Source organism: Rhinatrema bivittatum, chromosome 10 (genome assembly GCF_901001135.1).
Source record: "Rhinatrema bivittatum chromosome 10, aRhiBiv1.1, whole genome shotgun sequence".
NCBI classification, from domain to species: Eukaryota; Metazoa; Chordata; class Amphibia; order Gymnophiona; family Rhinatrematidae; genus Rhinatrema; species Rhinatrema bivittatum.
This window is the reverse complement of record NC_042624.1, coordinates 24,841,953-24,867,413: the sequence shown is the minus strand read 5'-3', so window position 1 is coordinate 24,867,413 and position 25,461 is coordinate 24,841,953. Positions and strand designations below refer to the sequence as shown.

At 43.2% G+C, this 25,461-nt stretch overlaps 1 protein-coding gene across 1 annotated transcript in view; it reads right to left on the bottom strand.

The window, feature by feature from the left end:
- The window catches only part of LOC115099991 (protein Niban-like), a 178,184-nt gene that overhangs the window by 16,793 nt on the left and 135,930 nt on the right, over nt 1-25,461 (bottom strand). The window contains exons 7-11 of the mRNA XM_029618115.1: nt 19,365-19,469; nt 18,658-18,820; nt 7,961-8,148; nt 4,842-5,003; nt 1,005-1,115 (exon numbers count right to left, since the gene is read on the bottom strand). Coding sequence (XP_029473975.1) covers nt 1,005-1,115; nt 4,842-5,003; nt 7,961-8,148; nt 18,658-18,820; nt 19,365-19,469 — 729 coding nt within the window. The remainder of the gene's footprint in view (nt 1-1,004; nt 1,116-4,841; nt 5,004-7,960; nt 8,149-18,657; nt 18,821-19,364; nt 19,470-25,461) is intronic.

Genomic DNA, 25,461 nt, shown 5'->3' with positions numbered 1-25,461 from the left:
TCCCTTCCACCACTCTCACTACGTCACACTCTCCCTTCCACCATCCTGCACAATTCCCTGCCCGTTTTTGCATTTTTGGGCTCTCTCTCCTCCTCCTTGCGCCATATCTCGGTTGACATTTAGATACCTCTTCCTTACCTTCCTCAAAATCTAAACTAAAATTGTATCTTTTTCACCTTGTTTTCAGTGTCAGTTTACCTCTATACCAGTGGTTTCCAAGCCTATCCTGGGGTCCCCAACCAATCGAGCTTTTAGGAATCCTGCAATCAATATGCATGAGATCAAATCTGCAAGCAATGGAGGCAGCATTTGCAAATCTCTCTCATGCATATTCATTGTGGATATCCTGAAAACCCAACCGGCTGGGGGGGGTCCCCAGAACAGGTTTGGGAATCCCTGCTCTGAAGTGCCATGGGGTGGGTAACGGCACCAAATAAATCCAGAAATAAAGAACACGCAGAACTAATGGGGCCTCCTTTCCAAGACACCCCCCACCCAGAAAAGTGGCTAAAAAATATGCCCATTTCAGGATCGCCTTGGACCCAATACGTCCTTAAAATTTACTGTGGAACAGACACTAAGCAGGGGTTAGGGACACCCAGACACACAGACACACACAGACACACACACACAGACACACACACACAGACACACACACACAGACACACACACAGACACACAGACACACACACAGACACACACACACACACAGACACACACACACAGACACACACACACAGACACACACACACAGACACACACACAGACAAGGCTAACTCACAAGCCTTCTTCCCTTTCCAGAGTAGGCTAAAAGTATATTTTCTTCCAAAGCACAGATCAGTGCAAAGGTTCCTGACATTTGTATTTGTTTTCATTTTTATGAACATTATAAGTAGGTTTACAGTAGCTAAAGGCGCCAATATTTAACAAAAATGCAGCTAAATCTTAAAAAAAATAAAATAAATAGATGCAAGAGCACTCCAGAGAGATTGCATTTGACGCACCTTCAGGACCCGCGTTTTCACCTTCTCTATGGCTACTGCCGTTTTGGATGAGTCGCCTTTAATAGTGTGGGACAGAAGCTGCTCAAAGGTGAAGACTGCATTTTCCATGAGCTGGAAACAGAGAAAAGATCAAAAGGCTTCCATAAACAAAATATTCAATAGCTTTAAATTTAATTTAAAAGTCCAGCGCAGACTATGGGGTCAGACTCAGCTCCCTGGCTGTCTTTTGTCGGGGAGACACACCACTCCTTCACATATAAATAGTTACCTCCAACCTCTACCATTACCTCTTTTAGGATAGATGTCATGCGCACATAGAAAAGGGTACAAACCACTACCACGAATGCCTCAACAGGTGACCATGAAATCTTCTATCAAGTCTCCATGCCAGCTTTTAGACTTGCACCAAAGACCTTTGAATAATCTACAGACCTGACAACGTATTTTATGTTCTGTGGCCTCAAAAAGTGTGGCGTGTCTGGTAAGGACAAAGAGGTTTAAAAGTGATTTATCTGTACTGGGCCTCCTGCAAGTGAAGGTTCATTTTTTTTTTAGTTTAGTTTCAGTTTGTTCATGCCTTTCTGCAGGCAAAGCCCTCACCCAGTGCATGTTACAATGCGCCCAATAACATACAATAAATCATCAAATAAACATCATAAAAAATACAGGGCTGAGTTTTCAAAAACATTCTGCACATAAGCGGCATGTATTTGAGTAATCCGTATTTTATAAACATTGGAAGTAAGCACACAACGTTTTGCACATACACATATACGCATGTAAAGGGGTGATCTAGGGACGTTCTGGGGCAGGGCCGACAGTTCAGCACGTAGGTTGCTATCTTAAAAGAGACTTACATGCAACTCACTCATATAGGAGGTGATTTTCAAAGGAGTTACACACGTAAATATAACATACTATCATAACAATTTTCAAAAGCCCATTTACATGCTGGAAAATTGGGCATCAAAATGGCAGATGAAATTTAATGTGGATAAGTGCAAGGTGATGCATAAGGGGAAAAATAACCCTTGCTGTAGTTACACAATGTTGGGTTCCATATTAGGTGCTACAACCCAAGAAAGAGATCTAGGCGTCATAGTGGATAACACATTGAAATCGTCGGTTCAGTGTGCTGCAGCAGTCAAAAAAGCAAACAGAATGTTGGGAATTATTAGAAAAGGAATGATGAATAAAACGGAAAATGTCATAATGCTTCTGTATCGCTCCATGGTGAGACCGCACCTTGAATACTGTGTACAATTCTGGTCGCCGCATCTCAAAAAAGATATAATTGCGATGGAGAAGGTACAGAGAAGGGCTACCAAAATGATAAGGGGAATGGAACAACTCCCCTATGAGGAAAGACTAAAGAGGTTAGGACTTTTCAGCTTGGAGAAGAGACGGCTGAGGGGGGATATGATAGAGGTGTTTAAAATCATGAGAGGTCTAGAATGGGTAGATGTGAATCAGTTATTTACTCTTTCGGATAATAGAAAGACTAGGGGGCACTCCATGAAGTTAGCATGGGGCATATTTAAAACTAATCGCAGAAAGTTCTTTTTCACTCAACGCACAATTAAACTCTGGAATTTGTTGCCAGAGGATGTGGTTAGAGCAGTTAGTATAGCTGTGTTTCTTTAAGGAGAAGTCCATTACCTGCTATTAATTAAGTTAACTTAGAAAATAGCCACTGCTATTACTAGCAACGGTAACATGGAATAGACTTAGTTTTTGGATACTTGCCAGGTACTTATGGCCTGGATTGGCCACTGTTGGAAACAGGATGCTGGGCTTGAGGGACCCTTGGTCTGACCCAGTATGGCATGTTCTTATGTTCTTAAGTGCACTTAACGTCGGTAAAACCGATTGACAATTCAATGGCATCCAAAAGCCCACTTCTATATGTAAAGTGCATTTTTGCATGTAAAACCCAGTTTTAAGTGTGTAAATTCTTTGGAAATTACTCCCACAATTATCTTGTGTAAGTGGTAATAAACGTATTTTTTGGTTAGTACTGGCTGGGTGGGAGGTCTGGGTGAATTGGGGGAGTTCAGGCTGAAGAACCAGGAGAGTCTTGATGATCCGGAGAAGGAATGAGCAAAGTGGTGGAGTAATTGGTAAACTGGTAATTTCATTTATGCTTGCATGTTTTAAAATATACTGACTTATGCGAGTAAGTCCTACTTTATTTTTGCTCTTAAAATATGTGTGTGTATTTTAAAAATAGGTAGCAAAAGTACGTGATTTCAATGCATGTCTTATATTGGCGTCTAACCCTCTTCTTTGTTGTAGAGGCTGAACAAAGTGGCCAAACAGGTCCCAGGGCTGGCTACCCAACGTTCTGGACCTCTAATTCTTTCTGCCATCTCACAACAACAGTCGCCACTGGGTTCCACCAGCGGGGAGGAGGTATAAATCTCTGAGGCCTTGGGTGCCATGGGAAGAATTCCAAAACACAGTTGATCACGCTCACAGTTCAAGATCTTGGAACAGGATACATATGGAGAAACGCAGCCAGCAGACAGGTAGTGGTGTTCAACAAAAACAGATTTACTTCAGCTTAAAAAAAACAGGATCCATGCCAGAATGGAAAAAAGGCATTAACATGAAAACAACAATTCCAAGGGCTGCAGTTTCTTTAGCCATGGTGCTCCTCCTTCCAGCTTTCTTCCTCTGATCTGAATCAGTATCCAAAATGCCTTCCCACTGAAGGGTGGGAAAATTCTCCTCTTTCACAATCATAGGCAGGGGGAAGGGGGGGGTTAAAAACGGAAATAAAACCCTCCTTCCTCCAAAATGGGTCTCAAAAATGTCTTCAAGTTAGCTGTCTCTGTCCTCACAGTAAATCCACCTCCTCCAGTTCCTGTTGGGAATTGGTCAAAATGACAAAAACATCCCCAATCAATTCTCCAACAAAACTTTCAACTTGGTGTGCATTGAGGCCTACTAAGGACAGCTCCTCCCAAACTCCTTCCTCAGCTCCACACACGCCAACACCTCTGAACAAGATGGCCGCCTCTCACACAAAGGGACTTAGGCCCATCCCAAAAAGGTGATGGCCAAGAGATGGGGGAAGGAGCAAAAATACAAAAATCTCCCAAGGGTTAGGAAAAAAAGAAAAACATTTAGCAGGAGGTGAAGCCACCATCACACACGCGTGTAAACATACATACGCACATACGTTATGGGGTAGAGAGATGCGTAAGTGATAAGTGCAGGTTATAAAATACCATCGTAGATCTACACATGGCCATGTAGGTGCATATATGCCACCGTGCTGAGTTGTTTGAAAGTTATCCTCCTAGCGTACAATATACAGCAGTATTTATCATTTTTAAAGCGCTACTAGACATGTATAGCACCGTGCATACACAAAAGACCATCCCTGCTCCAAGGGCTTACAATGTAGTTATATAGTGAATGCTTGTTACAGCTGGCCAGCCTTCCTTCTTGCTGTTTGGGTTGGCAGGATCATGCTCTTTTTTGCAAAGCGATCAACCCTAATATATTGTTTGTGGCCAATGCTTTGGAAAACAAAACAGCAGTAGCTGATCCACAATCAGCACTGAAAGAAGCTTCAGGAAACACCCTCTTAATTCTGTATTTTTTTGTAAAACCAATAAAAATTGTTTAAACATAAAGAGGGGGCTGCAGCTTATTCTCTTGGCAATACCAGGTTAGTTACCACAGAAGGAAAAAGAAAGTTCAGCATTGGAGGGTGTACATGTTCAATGTCGAGCAATAAATTGTGCCCTTCTGCAGATAAAATAAACAGCCCAGGTGAGCAAAAGGCAGTCCCTAAAGTAATTTCCCCTAGTGTAACACCAATCTCACCTCTTGCATGTAGTTCTGGGTCTTCTGAACCACAAAGTCAATGTAGTAGGACTTGAAGCGGCTTTTGAGGTCCTGGAGTTGTTCTTTCAGAAGATTTACTCTCAGATAACAAGGTTCCATTTTCACAGAGTTTGATGGTAGGTTGGCCAACTGGTCCAAACTCTGTGTCCCAAGCAGAAAAACAAATAAAGGTAGTGTATTTTCCTTATTAGTCCACATGGATATGTAGAAATACAGGTCAACAAGTAAGCTGTATGAGACTAAATACATTTGTGAAAAGCTTTCGAGAGCTATGCTGACTTCACCAGGCCAATGCAAAATGAGCCAAGCGTGAATTTGTCCAATTATATAAACAAATTACAGGTTGCAGTGCGGTGGTGTTTCTTCTCAAAGCTATAAAGAGTTGTAAAGAAAAAAGATGAGGGAGTGATGTTTGCAGAAAAATGAACAAAATGAGACAGATACTGCAGAATTTACAGCTGCCGGAGCACTATATCTAGTAACAGGTGAGGAAACCAATTTTCCTATTAAGACCCTTTCTGTTATGAGGACAATTAGGCACTGGGAACTAGATCAAGATTACCAAACCATTACAGAGAGGTCGTCAAATAGCACATCATCATTTTCTCTTATTTTCTGATATTTTAGTGATCTGATTTCCTATCATATTACTACTTATCAATTCCATAGTGCTACTCCATGTACACAGTACTGCAAAAGAAAAAAAAAACATAAGAGACAGTCTCTGCTCTCTACAGCTTACTAGGAATGAGAATTTGTTTCAAACGAATTTCAAAAATGTGAAGAATAAGGGCAATTTGTTTCATTCAGGGGGCCTTGAAATGAATCGTGGGCCCCCTGAATGAAACAAACCTTATTTATTTGAAATGAATGCATCGGGCCTTTCCTAGGCCTGGGGCCGGGGCCTTGCCTAGGCCATAGGCAGAGGCCCAAAGCAGGGACCATGGCCTACACCCAAGTGAGACGCCAGCACCTTGGCCCAAAGCCAGGGCTTTGCCTAGGGCATAGGCCAAGGCCCAAAGCCTGGCCCGGGCCAATGCTGGGTTCTCAAATGAGACCTGAGCCGCCCCCCCCGGAACAATCACTTACCTGGATCTGGCCAGAGCATGGATCCAGGTCCAACGCAACTGGCCAGTAAAGAGCGGGCCTCGATACTGAGGCTTCAACCTGGACCTAAGCCAGATGCCAGGGCCTGTACACCAAAATGGTGCTATCCGCTGGGGTAAATGCAGCAAAGTTAATTAATTGGCTACACTGGCTACCTATAAACCACAGAATAATGTTCAAGACCTTAACCATCATCCATAAAAACATATATCACCGATCTACTCTACAACTAAAAATACCTCTCAAACTTCAGGTGTCCACAAGACCGATCAGATCAGCTTACAAAGGATCGCTCCATGCCCCCCCTAATAAATCCACTAATCACACTTCCATCCAGAAACGAATCTTATCCACGGCCGGACCGTATTATTGGAATCTTATCCCACCAGAACTTCGACAGGAACAATGCCCGTTTTCCTTCAGAAAGAAACTAAAAACGTGGCTGTTCACCCAAGCCTTCCCTTAATGGACACCATTCTAACAGCTCAGCTATGCAATCCTTTCCCACTGATCTCCCCCCTCCTCCTCCCTCATTCACGACTACAATGTTTGAGACCTTTAGACTTATTTATTGTTTAAGCCTGTTACATTCGTTCCTATGTGAAACCTTCGTTATGTTAAAACATAGTTATCTATATCTTTCTTGTTAATCGTATGCTTTTGCTCTCTACACTCCCACTCTGTAAACTCCCTGTTCATTGTAACTCTATCTTCATTGCCTATTGGTTACTCCTCGTTTCAATGTAAACCGGTACGATAAGACACTAGTCTTGAGTATCGGTATATTAAAAAGTATTTAAATAAAATAAAAATAAAATAATTATGATGCAATTCCAGCGCACGGCGTCAGTTTACAAAGAAAGAAGACAGAAGAGGATTGTTTTATGGGAGCTCCGAGGCCTGGACTCCAGGCCTGGGCCTTACCTTAGGCCCAGGTGACAGGACCTGACCTCAAGGCCAGGCCTTGGTGTTGGGTCTGGGTCCATTGGAACCTAGCTTTTGGCCTGTATGGAAGCCCCACTGTCAGGACCCAGCCTTCGGATCAAGCCGCAGCTCAGGCATCGGGCCTGGGTCCAGGCTGAGGCCTCAGCATCAAGACCCAGGCTCTGGGCCGGGCCACAGCGTCAGGCCTGGGCCCGAGCTCCAGTCTAGGCTGAGCCTGAGGTGTTGGCCTTGTATAGGCCGAAGACACAGTGAACCTACTGCTGCCTCGGCCTATGCAAGGCCGAGTATTTGGTCTCGGCTTCGCTAGAGGGAGGGAGTCGGGGTGAATCCTGGCCCTGGCATTTTTCTGAGTGGGGAGGGAACGAGAGGTCTTGGGAGGCCCCATTTTCGTTTTTTCAGGTTTTTTGGGGGGGCCAGAGGTTTAAATGTTTGATTTGGGGTTTTTTGTATGAGTGAAACAAATCAATCATTCCACGAACAGAAATTAGTGGGAAAAACTCTCCGAAAAACAAACTGAAAAACGAAAATGATTTTTTTCCCCTGTACACCCCTACAGCTTACAATCTATTCATAATCCAATAAAACCCACCTACCAATTAATGCACAGTCTATGGGCGGGGTTTAAACCTGTTATGACAGATAATCATTTCTTGTCCCATTGCCACTTTTGAACTAGAATTGAAAGGCTCTGTCTGGTCTCTTCTGCCAATTCACCATGCATTCCAGTCTCTAGGATGAAATTCGTGTTTACCAAATTATCTTCTTTATGAAAGATGCAATTAATGAAATGCCCTCCATTCATAACTTACATTCTGTAGGGCCTACTAACTAAGAAATATGTTACCTCTCTGATGAAAAAGTGAAATTTATCAACATGACAATTACTGCAGTGATTTCCATGGGGCCAGGCTTCGGTTTATGTGTTAGGAATGACTTTTTTTTTTTTTTGGAAGACAAGGATTCTTACAAAACTCACACAAAATAGGGTATGAACTTTGAAAGAGTTACATGACAATGAAACAAAGTCTGAACGGTGGGCGTTTTACCTCCTGCAGTTGTACGGTATCACTTGTTTGCTGGAAGTTCTGGCTGATCTCATCGATTTCTTTTTCAAAGAGCGACCGGACTTCACTGAATCCAGAGCTTACGGGGCCCATAAGTTCCTCCAAAACAGAAGCCAAAAATGGCTGGATGCTCTCTGCACAGCACTTCCCAGCCGGCTCAGACACCATGGCTAAGGTAGAAAAATGAGTAGGTAAGGAAACATGCACTCCAGTCTCCAATTCCCTGCTACTAGTAGAATAAACTCCAGGGATGGAAGCAAGCACTTTCTGATGTTAACTATATTGTAAACCGGGCTGAAGGAAGGACTGAAGTCATAGGCCAGAGATAACTCCAGTTCCGAAGAGTCATAAATAGGTCTCGTTTTTAGGTTAAACCAGGGGTGAGCAAACCTTTTTAGCCTTGGCATCCTTTCCATCCATACAATTTATTGAGTCCCCCACCCACCAAAGTTGGGTTACATTGTGTATATAATATATATTTATATGTGTGTATATATATGTCAAAGTCTCTCACCAACCAATCACCTGTTGAACCGTTTGCCAAATAGAAGGCAATCACACTGCCAGTCAGAAGTTCAAAAGTCCAGTTTTGATTCTCTTCAGGTTGCTAATAGGAGCAATCAGATAGAAAGAGAGGCAGATACCACACCACATCCAGACAGGTACCTTACAGTAACAGCAGCACGGACTCCTTCCACTGCCAGACACATTGTGAACTAATACAAAATCCTACAAAAAAAAAGGCACTCAAAAGCTATACAGCAAACTTATCATGAAGGAACAGTAATAACACCACGAACTCAAACCAGAACCCTACCTGTGAAAAAGCAGCACTGTAAATATTACACTGAGTCCCAGAATACAAATACACCATGTACTGAGGAAACCAAACCCGATTGCTATAGATCCCTACACAGATACTACACACTAGCAAAATCTCTCACCTTGGTCATGCACAGAGCAGAGACAGACCTTCACTAAATAAAGAGTAAAGGATCACAAACTAGAACCAGTAATATGCAGACAAAAACTGAAATGGAAACCCCAAGAAGCCAGACTCTGTCTACAGTGTAACAATGGAAAAACAGAATCACTATTCCTCATTACATAATAAAATCAAGGAACAAAGCATCAATTATTATTTATTTATTTATTTCAGATTTTTTTTTTTATATACCGGCATTCGAGACAGCAGTCACATCGTGCTGGTTCACATAAAACAGGGGTGCATAGTAAACATAACTATAACAATGGTGTTGAAAAGGCAGTTACATATAACAGTGTGATAAGAACTTGGCTGAGAAGGAAGAGAAAGGAAAAGTTATTAAGTTCACACAGGTACAACGATAGAAGATAAGGATGACCATGGTGTAGTTGGAGATTAGTTAACCATGTTGGAGATTAGTTAACCATGGTATAGTTGGAGATTAGGGGTGGCTTGGAGGTGTTCGATCAATTGGCGTCCGGGAAAGCTTGTGTGAATATCCAGGTCTTTAGTCTTTTTTTGAAAGTTGAGATGCATGGTTCTGTTCTGAGATTTGAGGGGATGGAGTTCCATAACGATGGAATGGCTGTAGAGAAAGCCCGGTCTCTAAGTGTGCAGTGTCTGGTGGATTTGGACGGTGGTACCTGTAGCGATCCCCTATATGCATCTCTTGTCGGTCTTGACGAATTGTGTAGTCGGAGAGGGATCTGTAGGTCAATGGGAGCCAATTGGTGGATGTTTTTGTATGTGGTGAGAATGGCCTTGTATATTATTCTAAAGTGTATAGGTAGCCAATGGAGGCTCTTTAGAATGGGGGTTATGTGGTCCCTTCTCCTGGTATTTGTCAGAATTCGTGCAGCTGTATTTTGCACCATCTGAAGCGGTTTGGTGTATGAAGCGGGAAGGCCAAGTAGGATGGTGTTACAATAGTCTAATTTTGAAAAAATGATTGCTTGTAGAATGGTTCTGAAATCTTGGGCATGGAAAAGTGGTCTAATTCTTTTCAGCACTTGTAGTTGGTAGAAACAGTCTTTGGTGGTTTTTTTAATAGTGGCTTTGAAATTCAGGCGATTATCAATTAAGACTCCTAGGTCTCTCACTTGTGTGATTGTTGGCGTGGCTTGTTGTGCAGAGGTGATGGTGTTGTTTTCTGAGGCGATGAGCAGGAGTTCAGTTTTGCTGGAGTTTTTTTTTTTTTTCCAAAATATTTTATTAGGTAAAACAGTTCTACACTGCACAGAAACAGAATACATGCATATATTGAAAAATACTTCAAACCAGGTAGAACATACTGGTAAAGCAGTAACTCCACAAAGTATAATATTTTGTTTAGATTTACCCCCTATCCCTCTCCTCTCTCCCCCCCTCCCAATACCCACCCCGCATTGCCGCATGGGGACACTAATCCACAAATGGTACATATACAGCAACAAATAACCTACACTGCATGATCTGGTCCATATACGGGAACTGGCCTAGAACACAGCAGAAAGGTATGGAGCATGGAGTCCACCCACCAAGGTATCCTATATTCTGTGTCGTTAAGATTCCTAAGGTCCGTCTTTAGAAGCACCGTGATCCATCAACGGAAACAGCCGCTGAATAGCGGCAGGTAAAGTATCGTAGTAAACTGTCCATGTGTCCCGAAAAAAGCCTTGTTTCCTGCGTGAAAAGGTCCGATAAAGCGATCCATATTCCATCTGATATAGGGTGGACATTTGTGCATTCCATACAGCGTAGTCAGGAGGACTAGACTCCGCCCACTTCAGCAAAATACATTTCTTAGCTATCAGGCAAACTTTGGAAAAAAAAAGAATGTTATCGTGATTCAACGAGGACTCACCTGAATCCACATTTAATACACAAAAAGTCATTGACCAAGAAATCTGAGTAGCGAACATGTCAGACATCTTTGTGCGAATTTGCTCCCAAAAAGCCTGAATACTTGTGCATTCCCACAGAGCGTGTATGAATGTAGCTTTCCCTACGGAACACTTAGTACATACCTTGGAGCCCACAAGGCCCATATGAAACGCTACCAATGGGGGAAAGACGGCCTGATGAAAAATACGCATTTGCAGTTCTCTTAAATAAACATTATTCGTTATTTTTGATATAGACAAATACCCCTCTTGTAGCATAAGCTCGTCCAGCTCTTCCACACAAACAGCGCCCCATTTGCGTAACAACTGTGAGAAGGTGGAGTAGGAAGTTATGTTCTGACAATATTTATAGAGCATGGAAAGAGACCCCTGCCTCCCCACGTACATCTTTAGGAGAAGAGTATAGGAAGGGGTCTCCAATGGCCCTTGGGTCAATCGTAAAAGCTGATTCACAAATGCTCGTAACTGGGCATACCCCAAAAATTGGGCAGAGGTGAACCCCAACTGTGTCTGTAACGCCTCAAAAGATTTGAGAGTTCCCGATCCGGGCTCTAACACGTTCCCCAATACCACCTGCGCTATACTCTCCCGCTGCCTATGGAATAAAGACTCAAATGGGGGTGCCAAGGGGTTCTGTATCAGCGGATAGTGCAAAGAAATCTGAAAAGGCAGTTGCAGCCGAGTCCTCAAGTCTTTCCACGTTCGGAGCATTGTAAACACCAAATGAGCCCTAACCCCCCATCGGGAGAGCTCCCTTAATGGTAAATGTAATACCAAGGCAGGATGTAGGGGATGACAGATATCCACCACTAAGTCATAATTTGTGTATTCACATGTGCCATGTAGCCAATCCCCCAAAATACGTAACTGCGCCGCCCAAGCATACAGGCGGAAGTCCGGTAAATTAAAACCCCCCCTCGCTCTAGGTGCAATAAGCGTGTTGTAGGATATCCTGGCTTTTTTCCCCCGCCATATAAAGCGGGTAAAAGTGCGTTGAAGATATTTTAAATCCTTGTTCGCAAGGTACATAGGGATCATAAGCAACAAATATATTAATTTAGGCGCAATAATCATTTTTATGACAGCAATTCTTCCCTGCATAGATAAAGGTAAATGCATCCAGGCTTCTAATTGCTTCCCAAGCTTAGCCAGTAAAGGCGGTACATTGACCTGATACCATTGCCTAGGGTCCCTGTGAATTTGAACTCCTAAATATTTAATTCTATCCCCCGCCCATCGTACTGGGAAGTCCCTCCAGGTATGTTCTAGTCCGCCCCCAATGTCCAAAGCCTCCGTTTTATCAAGATTAAGTTTAAAACCAGAGACAACCTGGTAGGCTTTAAATAACCGAACTGCTCGCGGGAGCGATTCACGTGCATGGGATAGCAATAATAGCAAATCATCCGCAAAAAGCAGTGTTTTATGCACATGATTCCCCACCTGGATACCTGATATTAGCCCATCAGATCTTAGTGCAATCGCCATAGGTTCTACAGACATAATAAACAGAAGAGGAGACAGGGGGCATCCCTGTCTCGTACCTCTACAAAGCGGGAAGGGTTCCGATAATGATCCGTTAACCATAATGCGGGCCGTAGGATTAGTGTATAGTAAAGTGACATATTGAAAAAAAACACCTTGGAACCCAAATTTTCTCAGAGTCTGCCTCAGAAACTCCCATTCCACCCTGTCGAATGCTTTCTCAGCATCACATGCCACCAACAAAGGGTCTGAGAGCCCTTGATGAATGCTGTGTTCCAAAGCGCACAACACTCTGTGAATGTTAACTGTGGCTCTCCTGCCTTTCACAAACCCTACTTGATCCTTATCTATGAGAAATGGCATAATATCTTTAAGGCGAGTGGCTAGAATCTTGGCGTAAAGTTTTATATCTAAGTTTAATAGAGAAATCGGTCTGTAGGACCCGGTAAGTAAAGGATCCCGTCCAGCCTTGGGCAAAACTACTATGTTTGCGGACCTCATCGTCTCCGGCATTGTCCCAGTATCCTTCATAGTAACAAAAACTAGGGCCAGAGGGTCTGTCAAATCCTCCCCCAGAGACTTATAAAACAAAGAATCGAAGCCGTCCGGCCCAGGTGCCTTATGAGATGGTAGCGAATGAATAGCTTCCAAAACCTCAGACGGCTCTATATCTCTGTTGAGTAAAGTCAGCTGCGCCTCTGAAAGAGTTGGGCAGCTAATCTGTTCTAGAAATTTAGAAATACACTCTGAATCAGGAGTCTCTGACGTGTATAAATGCTTATAATATTGAGAAAAAATATTTGCTATGTCTCGAGAGTCCGTGTGTATGTGTCCCGTGGTATCCCGAATCGCAGGAATGAACTTACTGGGATCTTGACTTTTGAGAAGGTTGGCTAGCATCTTTCCTGCTTTATTCGCATGATGAAACATACGAAATCTATATTGATGAAAAGAGGCGGTAGCCCTATCGTGAAGTATATCATTTAAAGCAGCCTGGGTGGCCTTATACTCTGCCAGATGTAAATCCAGGGTGGATCCTATCAGAGTCTTTTTTAAATCCTCTAAGTGTCTGGTAAGACGGAGAACTTCAGCATTCTGCCTCTTTTTCTTATAACTCACATAGCTAATTATATGGCCGCGCATTACAACTTTAGCGGTTTCCCAAAACAGGATAGGCTGTTGTATATGCTGAGCATTGTCCGTGACAAATTCGGACCACTTTTTTCTCAAAAAAATGGGAAAAGCACGATCTGTGGACAAAAACCCTGGCATCCTCCATTGAGAGCCCCTATCAGTTGGTATAACCTCTAGGTGAGCAATCACTGGGCAATGGTCTGAGATTACTAACTCCATTATTTTGGCCTGAGACAACTTCTGAAACAAAACCTCAGAGACCAACAAATAGTCAATTCGAGACCATGTGGAATGTGCCCTGGCCAAGTGCGTAAAGTCATGGTTCCCTGGATTGAGGACTCGCCAAAGATCCAGGAGCTTCAATTGTTTACATAAAAACATCGGGCCTTTGTTGTCACCCATCGGATGATCCATCCTCGAGGGCTGTCTATCTAATGCAGGGTCAACCACACAATTCAGGTCCCCCCCTAAAATGATAGGACGTGAGGCATGTGCCGAAATCTGTGATACCAACTCTACAAAGAAGAGGTGGTCATAGTGATTCGGAGCATACACTGAAACAAGAGTCACTTCAAGCCCCATAAGGGTTCCCAATACAATAACATATCTGCCATTAGGATCCCCTATCTGTCTCTGAACCTTAAAATCAAAAGTTCTATGCAATAATATAGCTACACCACGGCTTTTGGAAGAACCCGCAGCAGAAAATATTTGCGTAAACCCCTTTTTGGTCAGCTTGCGAGCTTCCACCTGTGATAAATGTGTTTCCTGCAGGAAAACTAATTTGGCCTCAAGTTTATTCAGATGCGCTAGAACCTTTTCCCGCTTAACAGGCGTACCAAGCCCCGCCACATTCCACGAAACTATCCTTCCCGCCATAGGTACAGATAGATACATCCATGGCAGGATGGCAAACCCTGACTCGAGAAGGTCGCTTCCCTTTGGATACCCTGTGAGGTAACATTCCCCAACCATATATGTAGGATCTGAAAAGCCCCCAACAAACATACATAACCGATGTTTCCCCAACCCCACACACAGCAATGCATTCCCCCCCTTCCCCACCACCCCTCCCCCTCCACCTCCCCCCAACTACTATCCCCACCCCCTCCCAACCCCTGTAGTAATGAGAATGACATCCCGGTCAGGGATTCGGAGTCAACGATCAGACGTGTCCCGCCGACCCATCTGAGAAAAAAATTATCTTAATCTGAAAATACATAGCCACACGAACAGGATAGCTATAACAACCACAAGACCAATATAAAAAATGATCAATTAAAACATAAAACATAACCGTCGCGTGCAGCTATCAACTGCACCAGGCCAGACATACCATTGTCAGTTTCAAAACAAAAATGGTCCAGTTTGAAATATCCCAAACAATTTGTCCCACTGCTCACAATAGCTGGAGAAGATCCTCGGGAACCGTGGCTTTGCCCCGGTGGAAAATAGATGTCCCAGAAAAAATACGTCACCACACAGACTCGGGCTTCACTGCCCACTCTTTCATCTTAAACAATGTCCATATTCCATTGACCACAAAAAAGTCACTCTGTAGAAGAAGTCATTGCTTGTGGAATTTGATGAATAAAAGCTTGGGCCGCCGCGGTATCCTCAAAGATTTTCTGGACCCCTTGATGCCACACTTTCAACTTGGCTGGGTACATAAGCATGAACCTCACTTTCTTCTTGACCAACTCGGAGCACAAGGGGGTGTAGGCCTTCCGCAGTCCAGATACGTGTGCCGAAAAGTCTTGAAAGACTAGTATCTTATGATTTTCAAAGTTCAGGTCTCGTTCCTTGCGGAAGTGCTGCAAAATGGTCATTTTATTGACATAGTGAAGAAATTTAGCGATGATCACACGCGGCCGGTTCTGTGCTCCATCTACATTCTTTGGGCCCAACCGGTGAGCACGTTCCATCAAACCACCCGCTGTGGTAGTTAATGTGGGAATCAGAGCCAACAGCCAAGTTTCCAACTTGCGCATAATCTCCCCGTCTGCAATAGATTCTGGGAAGCCAACGAATCTAAGGTTGTTGCGGCGCGCCCTGTTTTCAAGCTCATCGAGCTTTTCTCCCTGTTGTTTGCCGCTTTTCTCCAGTGCTTGAATTTTGCGTTCGAGGGCTCCTACGTCGTCTTCCAACAAGGTAGTGCGGCCCTCAACTCGTTCCACTCGCCCTTCGATCTCACCCAACGAGGACCGCACTTCGGCGATCTGTTCTGCAATCTGATGCAGCCGCGCATCCAAGGCAAGCACTACGGCCTGAGAAATTCTGTCCTCCAAAGATTCCTCCGTTGCAGTGTCGCTGGTTTCCGGAGAGACCGGCGCCATTTTAGTCTCAACGGGCTTTGCTTTTTCCTTCTCCTTTCGCTGCAATTTGGTCGCCATCGCGTTCGAATCCGGAGATGATAATAAACCGCTGGGATGAAGGTACCACAATACCGCGAAAACAGGTAAAATCAATGAAAAATTCAGGGTATCCTTCGGGTGAAATACGATGGGAGGGCAGGAACCCGGTCAGCACACGTCTAGCCGGATTCACCACATCACGTGACTCCTCTTGCTGGAGTTTAATACCAGGTTTAGGCTGGTGAGGAGGAGTTTAATTTTTTGAAGGCATGTATCCCAGTATGCCAGAGTTTTTGCGAAGGAATCCTTAATGGGTATCAGGACCTGGATATCGTCCGCGTAAAGGAAGTGTTTGAGGTTGAGGTCGGTGAGAAGTTGGCATAACGGTATAAGGTAAATGTTAAATAAAGTAGGAGACAGGGAGGACCCCTGTGGGACTCCTACTGACGACGGGTGTTGAGAAGATTCTTTGTTCTGTATCTTGACCTTGTATCTTCTATTGCTGAGAAATGATATGAACCAAGATAGAGCTGTGCCTGAGATACCTATGGAGGCTAATTGGTTAATGAGTAATGAATGATTGACGGTGTCAAAGGCTGAAGAAAGGTCGAGTAGAATCAGTAAGAAGGCTTGACCTTTATCGAGGCCCAGGATGAGGTGATCTGTTAAGGAAATGAGGAGGGACTCCGTGCTTAGTGTTTTGCGGAAACCGTATTGTGATGGGAATAGGAGGTTGTTTTCTTCAATGTAGGTTGAGAGTCGGGTGTTCACCAATTTCTCCATAATCTTGGCTATGAAGGGGAGGTTGGCGATCAGACGGTAGTTGTTTGGGTCATTAGGATCTAGATTAGGTTTCTTGAGTAGTGGTTTGAGAGAGGCCAATTTTAGGTCATCTGGGTAAGATCCTTGTGTTATTGAGCAATTTATGATGTCTGACAGAGATTTGGAGATGTGCAGTCATTTGCAACGAAATAGGAAATAAAGACGATATTTCCTATTTCATTTTATTTCGGGAAGGAAAAAAAATGATAGGAAAATCCACAAACACACACACAGCTCCCATTTATACACATACACACACTGAAGGCAGCCCCCCCCCCCCCCCCCCTCTGTTTTGCTGGCAGCCTCGGAGCCTCTCTCATTCCTGCTGCCACTGTCACCACCGTCACGTGGCTGTTGGGGAGGAGCCGATCACTCATCGCTGCTTCTGGCACGGAGCCAAACTGCTACCTCCGCCTCTGTGCAGGCCCCGCAATATAAAAAATTGGTGGGACTAGCACTTCTCATGCATCGTGAGATCAGCACAGAGAAAGTGATACTCTCACGAGTTCTAACACCGCGGGCCTGCACAGAAGGAAGGGTGTCGTCCTCTGCTCAGCCACCAGTGACCACATGCACCTTCCCCCATGGTACAACATTCCACTAAGCCCCAGACAGCAGAGGTGGGCACTCTTGTCTTTTCGTTCCGGCTGCTGGCAGCCCCCCTGGAAGCTTGCTGGAGGCCCCCAAGGGGGTGCACACCCCCGTTAGCGCACCCCTTAGTTAAACCACATACATCGTCACTCTACTATTGCAAAAGCTTGCTCTTAGGTCTGCCTGACTCCCATCTTCGGGCTCTACAGTTAATTCAGAATTCTGCAGCTAGATGGATTTCCAGTTCCTCTCCATGTGATCATTTCTTCCTGACCCTCAAAAGCTTACACTGGCTCCCAGTTGCCTGGTGAGTTAAATTCAAACCATGGTCTTTAAAGACCTACATGGGCCTAAACCGATCAGTATCAAATCTTCTGTCCGACAATACCCTCTTAGGTCGCCAACTACATTCTTCCTCTCAGCTTTTAGATATTCCTACCCCGAAACGAGTACGACTGACTAATCTTCACCAAAGAATTTTTGGTATAGCTGGTCCAAGTTTATGGAATGAGTTACCCATGACAATCAGATCAGAGAATGACCTGCTTCGTTTTCAAAAATAGCTCAAAACTTATTTCTCCCAATCTTTCCTGGGTCAATAAGGGCTAGGAACTGGCATGGTCTGGGCACTAAGTGTTGCGCCTTCTGTAGTGCAGATTCAATGCAGATTTATTGTTGGTTGCCTTGTTGCTTTAGCTAATGTTTGGTTTCTGTCTTTGTAATTTTTTGTAATGTTTTATTTGGTTGTATCTTGTACTCCCAGATATTTTGTCAATTTTATTGTGTGTGTCTCTTGTTATCCACTAAGCTTCTTGGATTAGCAGTCTACACATTTTTTAAATAAATAATTATCATTTAACTGGATTCTTGGCATAACTGTATGAAAATAGAGCAGATGAATATTCATTGCAGACATCCCAAAGCAGGTCTACTTGTGACACACAGAGGGCAATTTTCAAAGGCATTTCCATAGTAAACAGTTATTTAACTGAATAAACGGGCTTTTTGAACATTGCCTATCCTCTTTATGTGCAAATATAAGCGTGTAGTATAAGTACCTATGCACTTTTACATGCAGAGAGAGAGAGAGGAAACGACCCTGATGATAGAGTTGGGGAGGGGTTAGCACTTACATGTATATGTACACAGTTTCGCTCATACAAGTACGCACATAATTTTGCTGGAAAAGTACCCATCCAAATAGTAGGTGCAGGTCTGTGTGTGCACTTTTTCCATGTCAATTTTCAGTTTGAAAATTGCCCTCAAAGATTTGTGTTGCTCATCCAATTCAGAGGCCTCCCCTTAGCAACATTTACTACATAATTTCAGTGCATATGTTCATCATCAAGATTCCTTTCAATATTTTTAGGAATATGCCTGGCTCTTCAGATCATGAGAGTCAGAAAACCATGCACCCTGCCCACTGACCTTTGATCTTCCCAGCTAAAAATTCCTTTGATGTCAATATCTGGTCCATGTCTGATCGAATAGTCCCCTCCAGTGTCTTGGCTAGAGTTTTACACTCTTCTTGCAATGCCGGGAATACTTCAGATACCTGTGCCTGGACCAGATTATAGGCTTCTTCCACAATCTAGACACAAAAATGAAACACATATCATTCATTCAGAAATTACTGCTGCGATAAATATAGGCAATGTAGGCCACAAATCTGACCATAAGTTATAAGAATCAGGTCTCTCTCTTAACCGAACCAAGATGAAAGAATGACAAGGACTTTGGATATTTGGAGTGGAGGAGTAGCCTAGGGGTTAGAGCAGGGGGCTATGAACCAGGAGACCATTGTCTAACAGCCTTGGGAAGAAGAATACAATGAAGCATTGTCACCATGCAAATTAACAGTTCTGACATGGAATCCTTCAATGTGCGCTGAATTGGAATGGCCCGTTGGGACAACACAATGCTAACAAGATGGTATCATTCAGAGCTTGTTTAAGTATCAATCATATCCAGCAAATTTGGTTTTTGAATTCTTTGGATTACCATTAAGTATATTTGTCTTTATATTGTATTTTCTTTTTCACATACAAATTACAACAATATGAACTTTGCAGCACATATCATTCTTAATACGTTCCATATTTTAGACATTCCAACATGCACTAAAGATTACTTACAGCAAACCAGGCTCTCTTCCTGTCATTCTTCTTGCCTTTCATTTTTGGCAAGAGGTCAGTCTGGAGGGATGGCAGGAGCTCTTCCATCACTAGATTGCTTAGGATCTGAAAGATACAAGTTGTAAACGGGCACTAATTCAACTTTAATGTCTGCAATGTTATCAGATTTCTGATCTTGATAATTCTAATTACTGAAACTGTACAAGCACGCTCTGAAGTGATCAAATTATCTCACCACACCAATCTATGCCTAGCTACTCCTGCTTCCAATAAAAGAACCAATAGCCAGTGCCACTAGCCTCCCCTGAATGTGGAGACCAGGGGAAACTGCCTAATTAGCTTGCTACCTACAACTGCAAACCTGCCACAGAATCAACATTCCTGAAAGCTCACACACCTCTTAATTCAAACTTTTGAAGAAAAATGTAGAGGGACTGCTTGCCTTCAGTCTCAGTGCTCTCATTCTACTCCCTCCCCTGCTGGGACCCTTCTTCTGTTATACTCCCCACTTGCTTCCTACTGTCCTGAAGTGAACAGGAGGGTGGTGAGTGGACTGGACAGAGAAAGCAGTCAGAATATTTGATACCTCAAAGATATCTTAAATCCTTATCAAACCAAAGATGATTCTGATATAATTCATAGATGGAGTGATGTCCCTTTAGAAGAATTTCATCTTTATACAAAAGTTCTTGTAGCTGCATATGTGGCTAATCATGCACCATTTACAAAGACTTAGATGTGTTTTGGAAGTCTGAAACTGTTGGTGTCTCCCAGCTAAATCATACACATAGGGTCATTCATCACACGATATCCCCTTACAAATAGTCCATACCCAATACAGAGAATATCACATACTATTCAAGACTATATGCAAACTTTATTGATTCACATAGAATACCTCCCTCTATCTAGACAATAAAAACTCATTGTACCACATGCATACTCATTCATACCAAACTAAAAACATGTTAAAATATAACATCTCCAAACATTGTGAGCTAAAGATATTTTAATAACAGATTATATCATAAGTGCAAAACTTTTTATAAGGCTTTAATCACTTCATCTTCATTACGATGTATTCATCAATGTCACTGTTCCGTAGCTCCTTTATTCAGTGATATGTGAGATAAAGTTGATGTAAATGCATTATTGAAGTCTGAGAATATTGGTTGGTATCTATCTAGTGATAGTTTTGGAAGTTGGTATAAGTGAATATAATGTTAGGAACACTAAGGCTTTTTTTTGTTGGTGTTTTAGATATTGGTATTCACTATCCTATGGAGTCACTTTATGGAATAAGTCCCTGAGGAAGCCCCATGAGGGGAGAAACAAGATCATTTGCCGGACAATGTTACAGTGACTGAAGAGGAAATCACAGGGGCAGAGACTGAAACAACACACATTGTTTTGATTATTCAAAAACGATGCACATCATTTCTGATGGCAAAATTATTCACAGAGAAGCCAAGTGAAAATTTCTTGAGGTGAATTTTCTATAGGTAATAAATTAAAGCAGAATTAGCCACATACTTTTGTTTTCATTATTGCTACAAACCCACCTGTACTCAGCTTCACCCTAAGGAGTTTATTTTAGAAGTGACCCCTCCCAGTGCTCTCTCTGCCTGAGGTCCTTCTTATAATGTACAGAGAGAGAAAGACTTAAGCCGGACACCATTTAGGGGCAAAAGGGATCTCATCGGGGGACCAAAGACCTATGAGCCCACCAGGGGTGGACTGCAGGAAAATATCGGCCTGGGCGATTCATTTCCAAACTGGCCCATGGGGTATCTGACGCCCTCGTGCACTGTCCCTGCAGCTCATGTATCTTCGGCCGCAGCAGGGTGGGCTTTGCTTTGGTGGGTCCTCACTGCCCCGCAGCCTCTCCTGCTGCTGCCACCACCACCCTCCCCGGTGTGCCAGGAGAGTGACCGGCCCACCGGGGGAGGCCCAACTCCCTGATAGGGCAATCCTGCCCCTGGAGCCCACTCTGAACCCTAGGTGGGCAAGCACCAGTGATGGATCCTGCTGCGAGAGACAGCACAGGCAGAAGAGACAGCCAGTTTAAGCTTTAAAGTATTTTTTGGATTTAAGAAGAGTGGGGGAGGTTTTTTGGATCCCGCTTCCCCACTGGGATTGCAGAGCGGAGAACTTGCCTGATCCCATAAACTTTTCCCCAAGAGAAGTTCCCCAGAAAGATCAGAGGATAAGGATGAAAGAATCATTAAGGAAGGAAGAATAAGAGCAGGAGACCCCATCCGGATCAGGACGGGTGGGGTGTGTGAGGAGATGCTCAGAAGCTGGGGACGCCTCCACTAGGATTCCCGCAGAGTTTGTACAATTAACGTCACCATGAGCTCTACCCAGAGGTCTGCAGAAAGGACACCTCCCCTACCCGGGATTATTCCTGTAAGCATCCGTCAGGTGCACACTCACACTTATTTATTTAACACTTTTATATACCGATATTCATGTAGAAAAATTACATATCACTTCGGTTCACAAAATAACAATAACAAGCATGTAAGAATGCTTTACATTAAACAAGGGATAAAAAAACTTGGAGCAATGGAACTGGGATCAGAAAGAAACAAATAAATAATAATAAGCTCTTTCTTGGAACCGGAGATTAACTGGCTAAGGATCTAAGTGCATAATAAGTTAACTTAGGGTTAGGGTAAAAAGGTACATAATTTAGAATTGATCGTCTGCAGAGATGGAAAGCTAACCTGAGAGCTAAACAGTTAGCGAGTAGGGTGATGTATAAGAAAGATCATCTGCATAAATGAAAAGCTTGTCCGAACAGCCAAGTTTTGAGTCTCTTTTTAAATGTAATCGGGCATTGTTCTAGCCGGAGGTCTGGTGGAAGAGAGTTCCATTGCGCAGGGCCCGATGCGGAGAGAGCTCGTTTTCTTAAAGAGGTTTTGATGGGTGGGGCAACGAGGGTATTTATTTTTATATTTTAATTCTTTATTTATCATCATTTCAATTTAATACAAAGAAACTTTGCATAGAATCACGAGGGTATTTCTATAAGCGGATCTCACCGGTCTGGAGGGTAAGTGTGGCTGGAACGGGATATTTAGCTCCAGTGGAATGAGCTTGTGAATGGTTGTGTGTATGATCGTTAGACATTTGTACATGATACTAAACTTAATTGGGAGCCAATGCAGGTTCATTAGGATGGGAGTAATATGATCTGTTTTGTTGGTCTTAGTCAAAATCCTGGCTGAGGCGTTTTGCAGCATCTGTAAGGGTTTAATGATGTTCGCTGGTAGGCTGAGTAGGAGTGAATTGCAATAGTCAATTTTAGAGAAAATGATAGCTTGTAGAATTGAACGGTAGTCTTGGAAGAGGAGGAGAGGTCTCAGGCGTTTTAGAACTTGTAATTTAAAAAAGCCATCCTTAGTGGTATTATTGATAAATCTTTTTAGGTTCAATTGGTTGTCCATGCAGACTCCGATTAATGCAGACACGTCTGGATTAATGGGCTTTAATTTATGAATATTAATCGGTGAACACCCAGACCTGGCCCTGTCTGGATCATTTCAGCCTCTCCTCCCATGAGAAGCACCGACAGTTCCTTTAACGCACTGAAGTTATTTTCTCAACGTCCGAGCCATAAGCGAGAGCTTCCCCGCCCCCACCATAGTTATGTGCCCTAAGGAGCAACAATCTTCCAAAATAAAGGGGTTAGAGCAGCCTGCAGAGCTTGCCAAATCGTATCCCATCTGGACAGGATCTGAGAGGAACAATCCCTTTGCATAAACCCAGCCATTAATTTTCTGCTTCTCTCACCACTTACTTTTCTTTTTTTTTATTTAAGAGCTGGTATCCCAACTGGTGACATTGTTTTCCCATTTAGAGTAAGGATTTTATTTTTGTTGGCCTGGCTTACTATATTAGAGCCCTGTGCACTCTTACTGGGTTGTAATTACAGCATTTTATACCCCCGACCACAGAAAGCCAGGACCAGCATAAGCCAAGCGGTCTTTGTAATATTTAACCACGGGGAGAATTGCTTTCACATATGTCGGAAAGAATGTCTCTCTGTCAGACACCAAGAGAGCTTCACCATAAGAGACACAAAAATATTGGCAAGTCAGAAAAAGCATTAAAGAGAAACACAACTATTTTAAGGGAAATGTTTGGTTTTTTTACATTCTTCTTCAAGCCAAAGGAAATGTTAAATAGGGATGAAGGAGCCCAGCGCAGAGTGATCTGGTGCTTCAGAATATCAGTGCAGCCATACAGAGAGAAAAGGATGAGTTAGCACAGGTCTGGCACTTCTGAGTGCTCACGAGTTTCAAATTTTCACTAACTCGGCCAGTCTTCTATTTATCCTGCCATGTGTCCGCGCTTTTCTGCGTTAGTGTAATTATACAAATGATTAAGCACATAAGAACATGCCATACTGGGTCAGGCCAAGGGTCCATCAAGCCCAGCATCCTGTTTCCAACAGTGGCCAATCCAGGCCATAAGATTAATAGCAGGTACTGGACTTCTCCTCCAAGAACTTATCCAATCCTTTTTTAAACACAGCTATACTAACTGCACTAACCACATTCTCTGGCAACAAATTCCAGAGTTTAATTGTGCGTTGAGTAAAAAAGAACTTTCTCCGATTAGTTTTAAATGTGCCCCATGCTAACTTCATGGAGTGTCCCCTAGTCTTTCTACTATCCGAAAGAGTAAATAACCGATTCACATCTACCCGTTCTAGACCTCTCATGATTTTAAACACCTCTATCATATCCCCCCTCAGTCGTCTCTTCTCCAAGCTGAAAAGTCCTAACCTCTTTAGTCTTTCCTCATAGGGGAGCTGTTCCATTCCCCTTATCATTTTGGTAGCCCTTCTCTGTACCTTCTCCATCGCAATTATATCTTTTTTGAGATGCGGCGACCAGAATTGTACACAGTATTCAAGGTGCGGTCTCACCATGGAGCGATACAGAGGCATTATGACATTTTCCGTTTTATTCACCATTCCCTTTCTAATAATTCCCAACATTGGTTGCGTTTTTGACTGCCGTAGCACACTGTACTGACGATTTCAATGTGTTATCCACTATGACACCTAGATCTCTTTCTTGGGTTATAGCACCTAATATGGAACCTAACATTGTGTAACTATAGCATGGGTTATTTTTCCCTATATGCATCACCTTGCACTTATCCACATTAAATTTCATCTGCCATTTGGATGCCCAATTTTCCAGTCTCACAAGGTCTTCCTGCAATTTATCATAATCTGCTTGTGATTTAACTACTCTGAACAATTTTGTGTCATCTGCAAATTTGATTATCTCACTCGTTGTATTTCTTTCCAGATCATTTATAAATATATTGAACAGTAAGGGTCCCAATACAGATCCCTGAGGCACTCCACTGTCCACTCCCTTCCACTGAGAAAATCACCCATTTAATCCTACTCTCTGTTTCCTGTCTTTTAGCCGGTTTGTAATCCTGTGATAAATCTGAAGTTTGCTGGAAAGTGTGCTTCTTACACAGACCTGTACCATTTTCAAAAGGTTTACCTGGTCAAACTTCAAAAATCACTGGGTAAACCTCTGACTTTGAAAATCTCCAACCCCCCTCAAATCCGCAGGGCACACAGAAAGGGGCTGGACAGAAAAGGGAGGGGCTCTGGAGGCAATTCCACGGGGGTGGGGGTTGATTTAGCCGGTCAGTGCAGATGTGCAGAGGTAACCGGCTACATTCTGCCAGACAAATCCAGCTGCCCCGTTAGATGCGGCTGAAAATTCAGTTAAAGATAAGCAGGTGAAATCTGCCAAATATCATTTGCCACCAAGGGGGCTTCCTGAAAATTGGGTCCAGCATTGCCCAACTGCCTTTTAAAACAGTTGGAAGAAGCTCAAGTTGTTTAAAGAAAAATGCCATGAGCTACTAGAGAAGACGTTGCACTGCTGCAGGCCAAGGAGAGGGAAGCCAGGAAAAGGGCTGGTTCTCCATATGGAAACCAAGTCTAACCATTTCATGGGAAATAAGGCTTTCTAAGGGAGTCATTAGCAGATAAATATTGGCCCCCCTCAGGGAGGTAAGGACACAAACAGGACAATATTAGCCTTTGAAGATC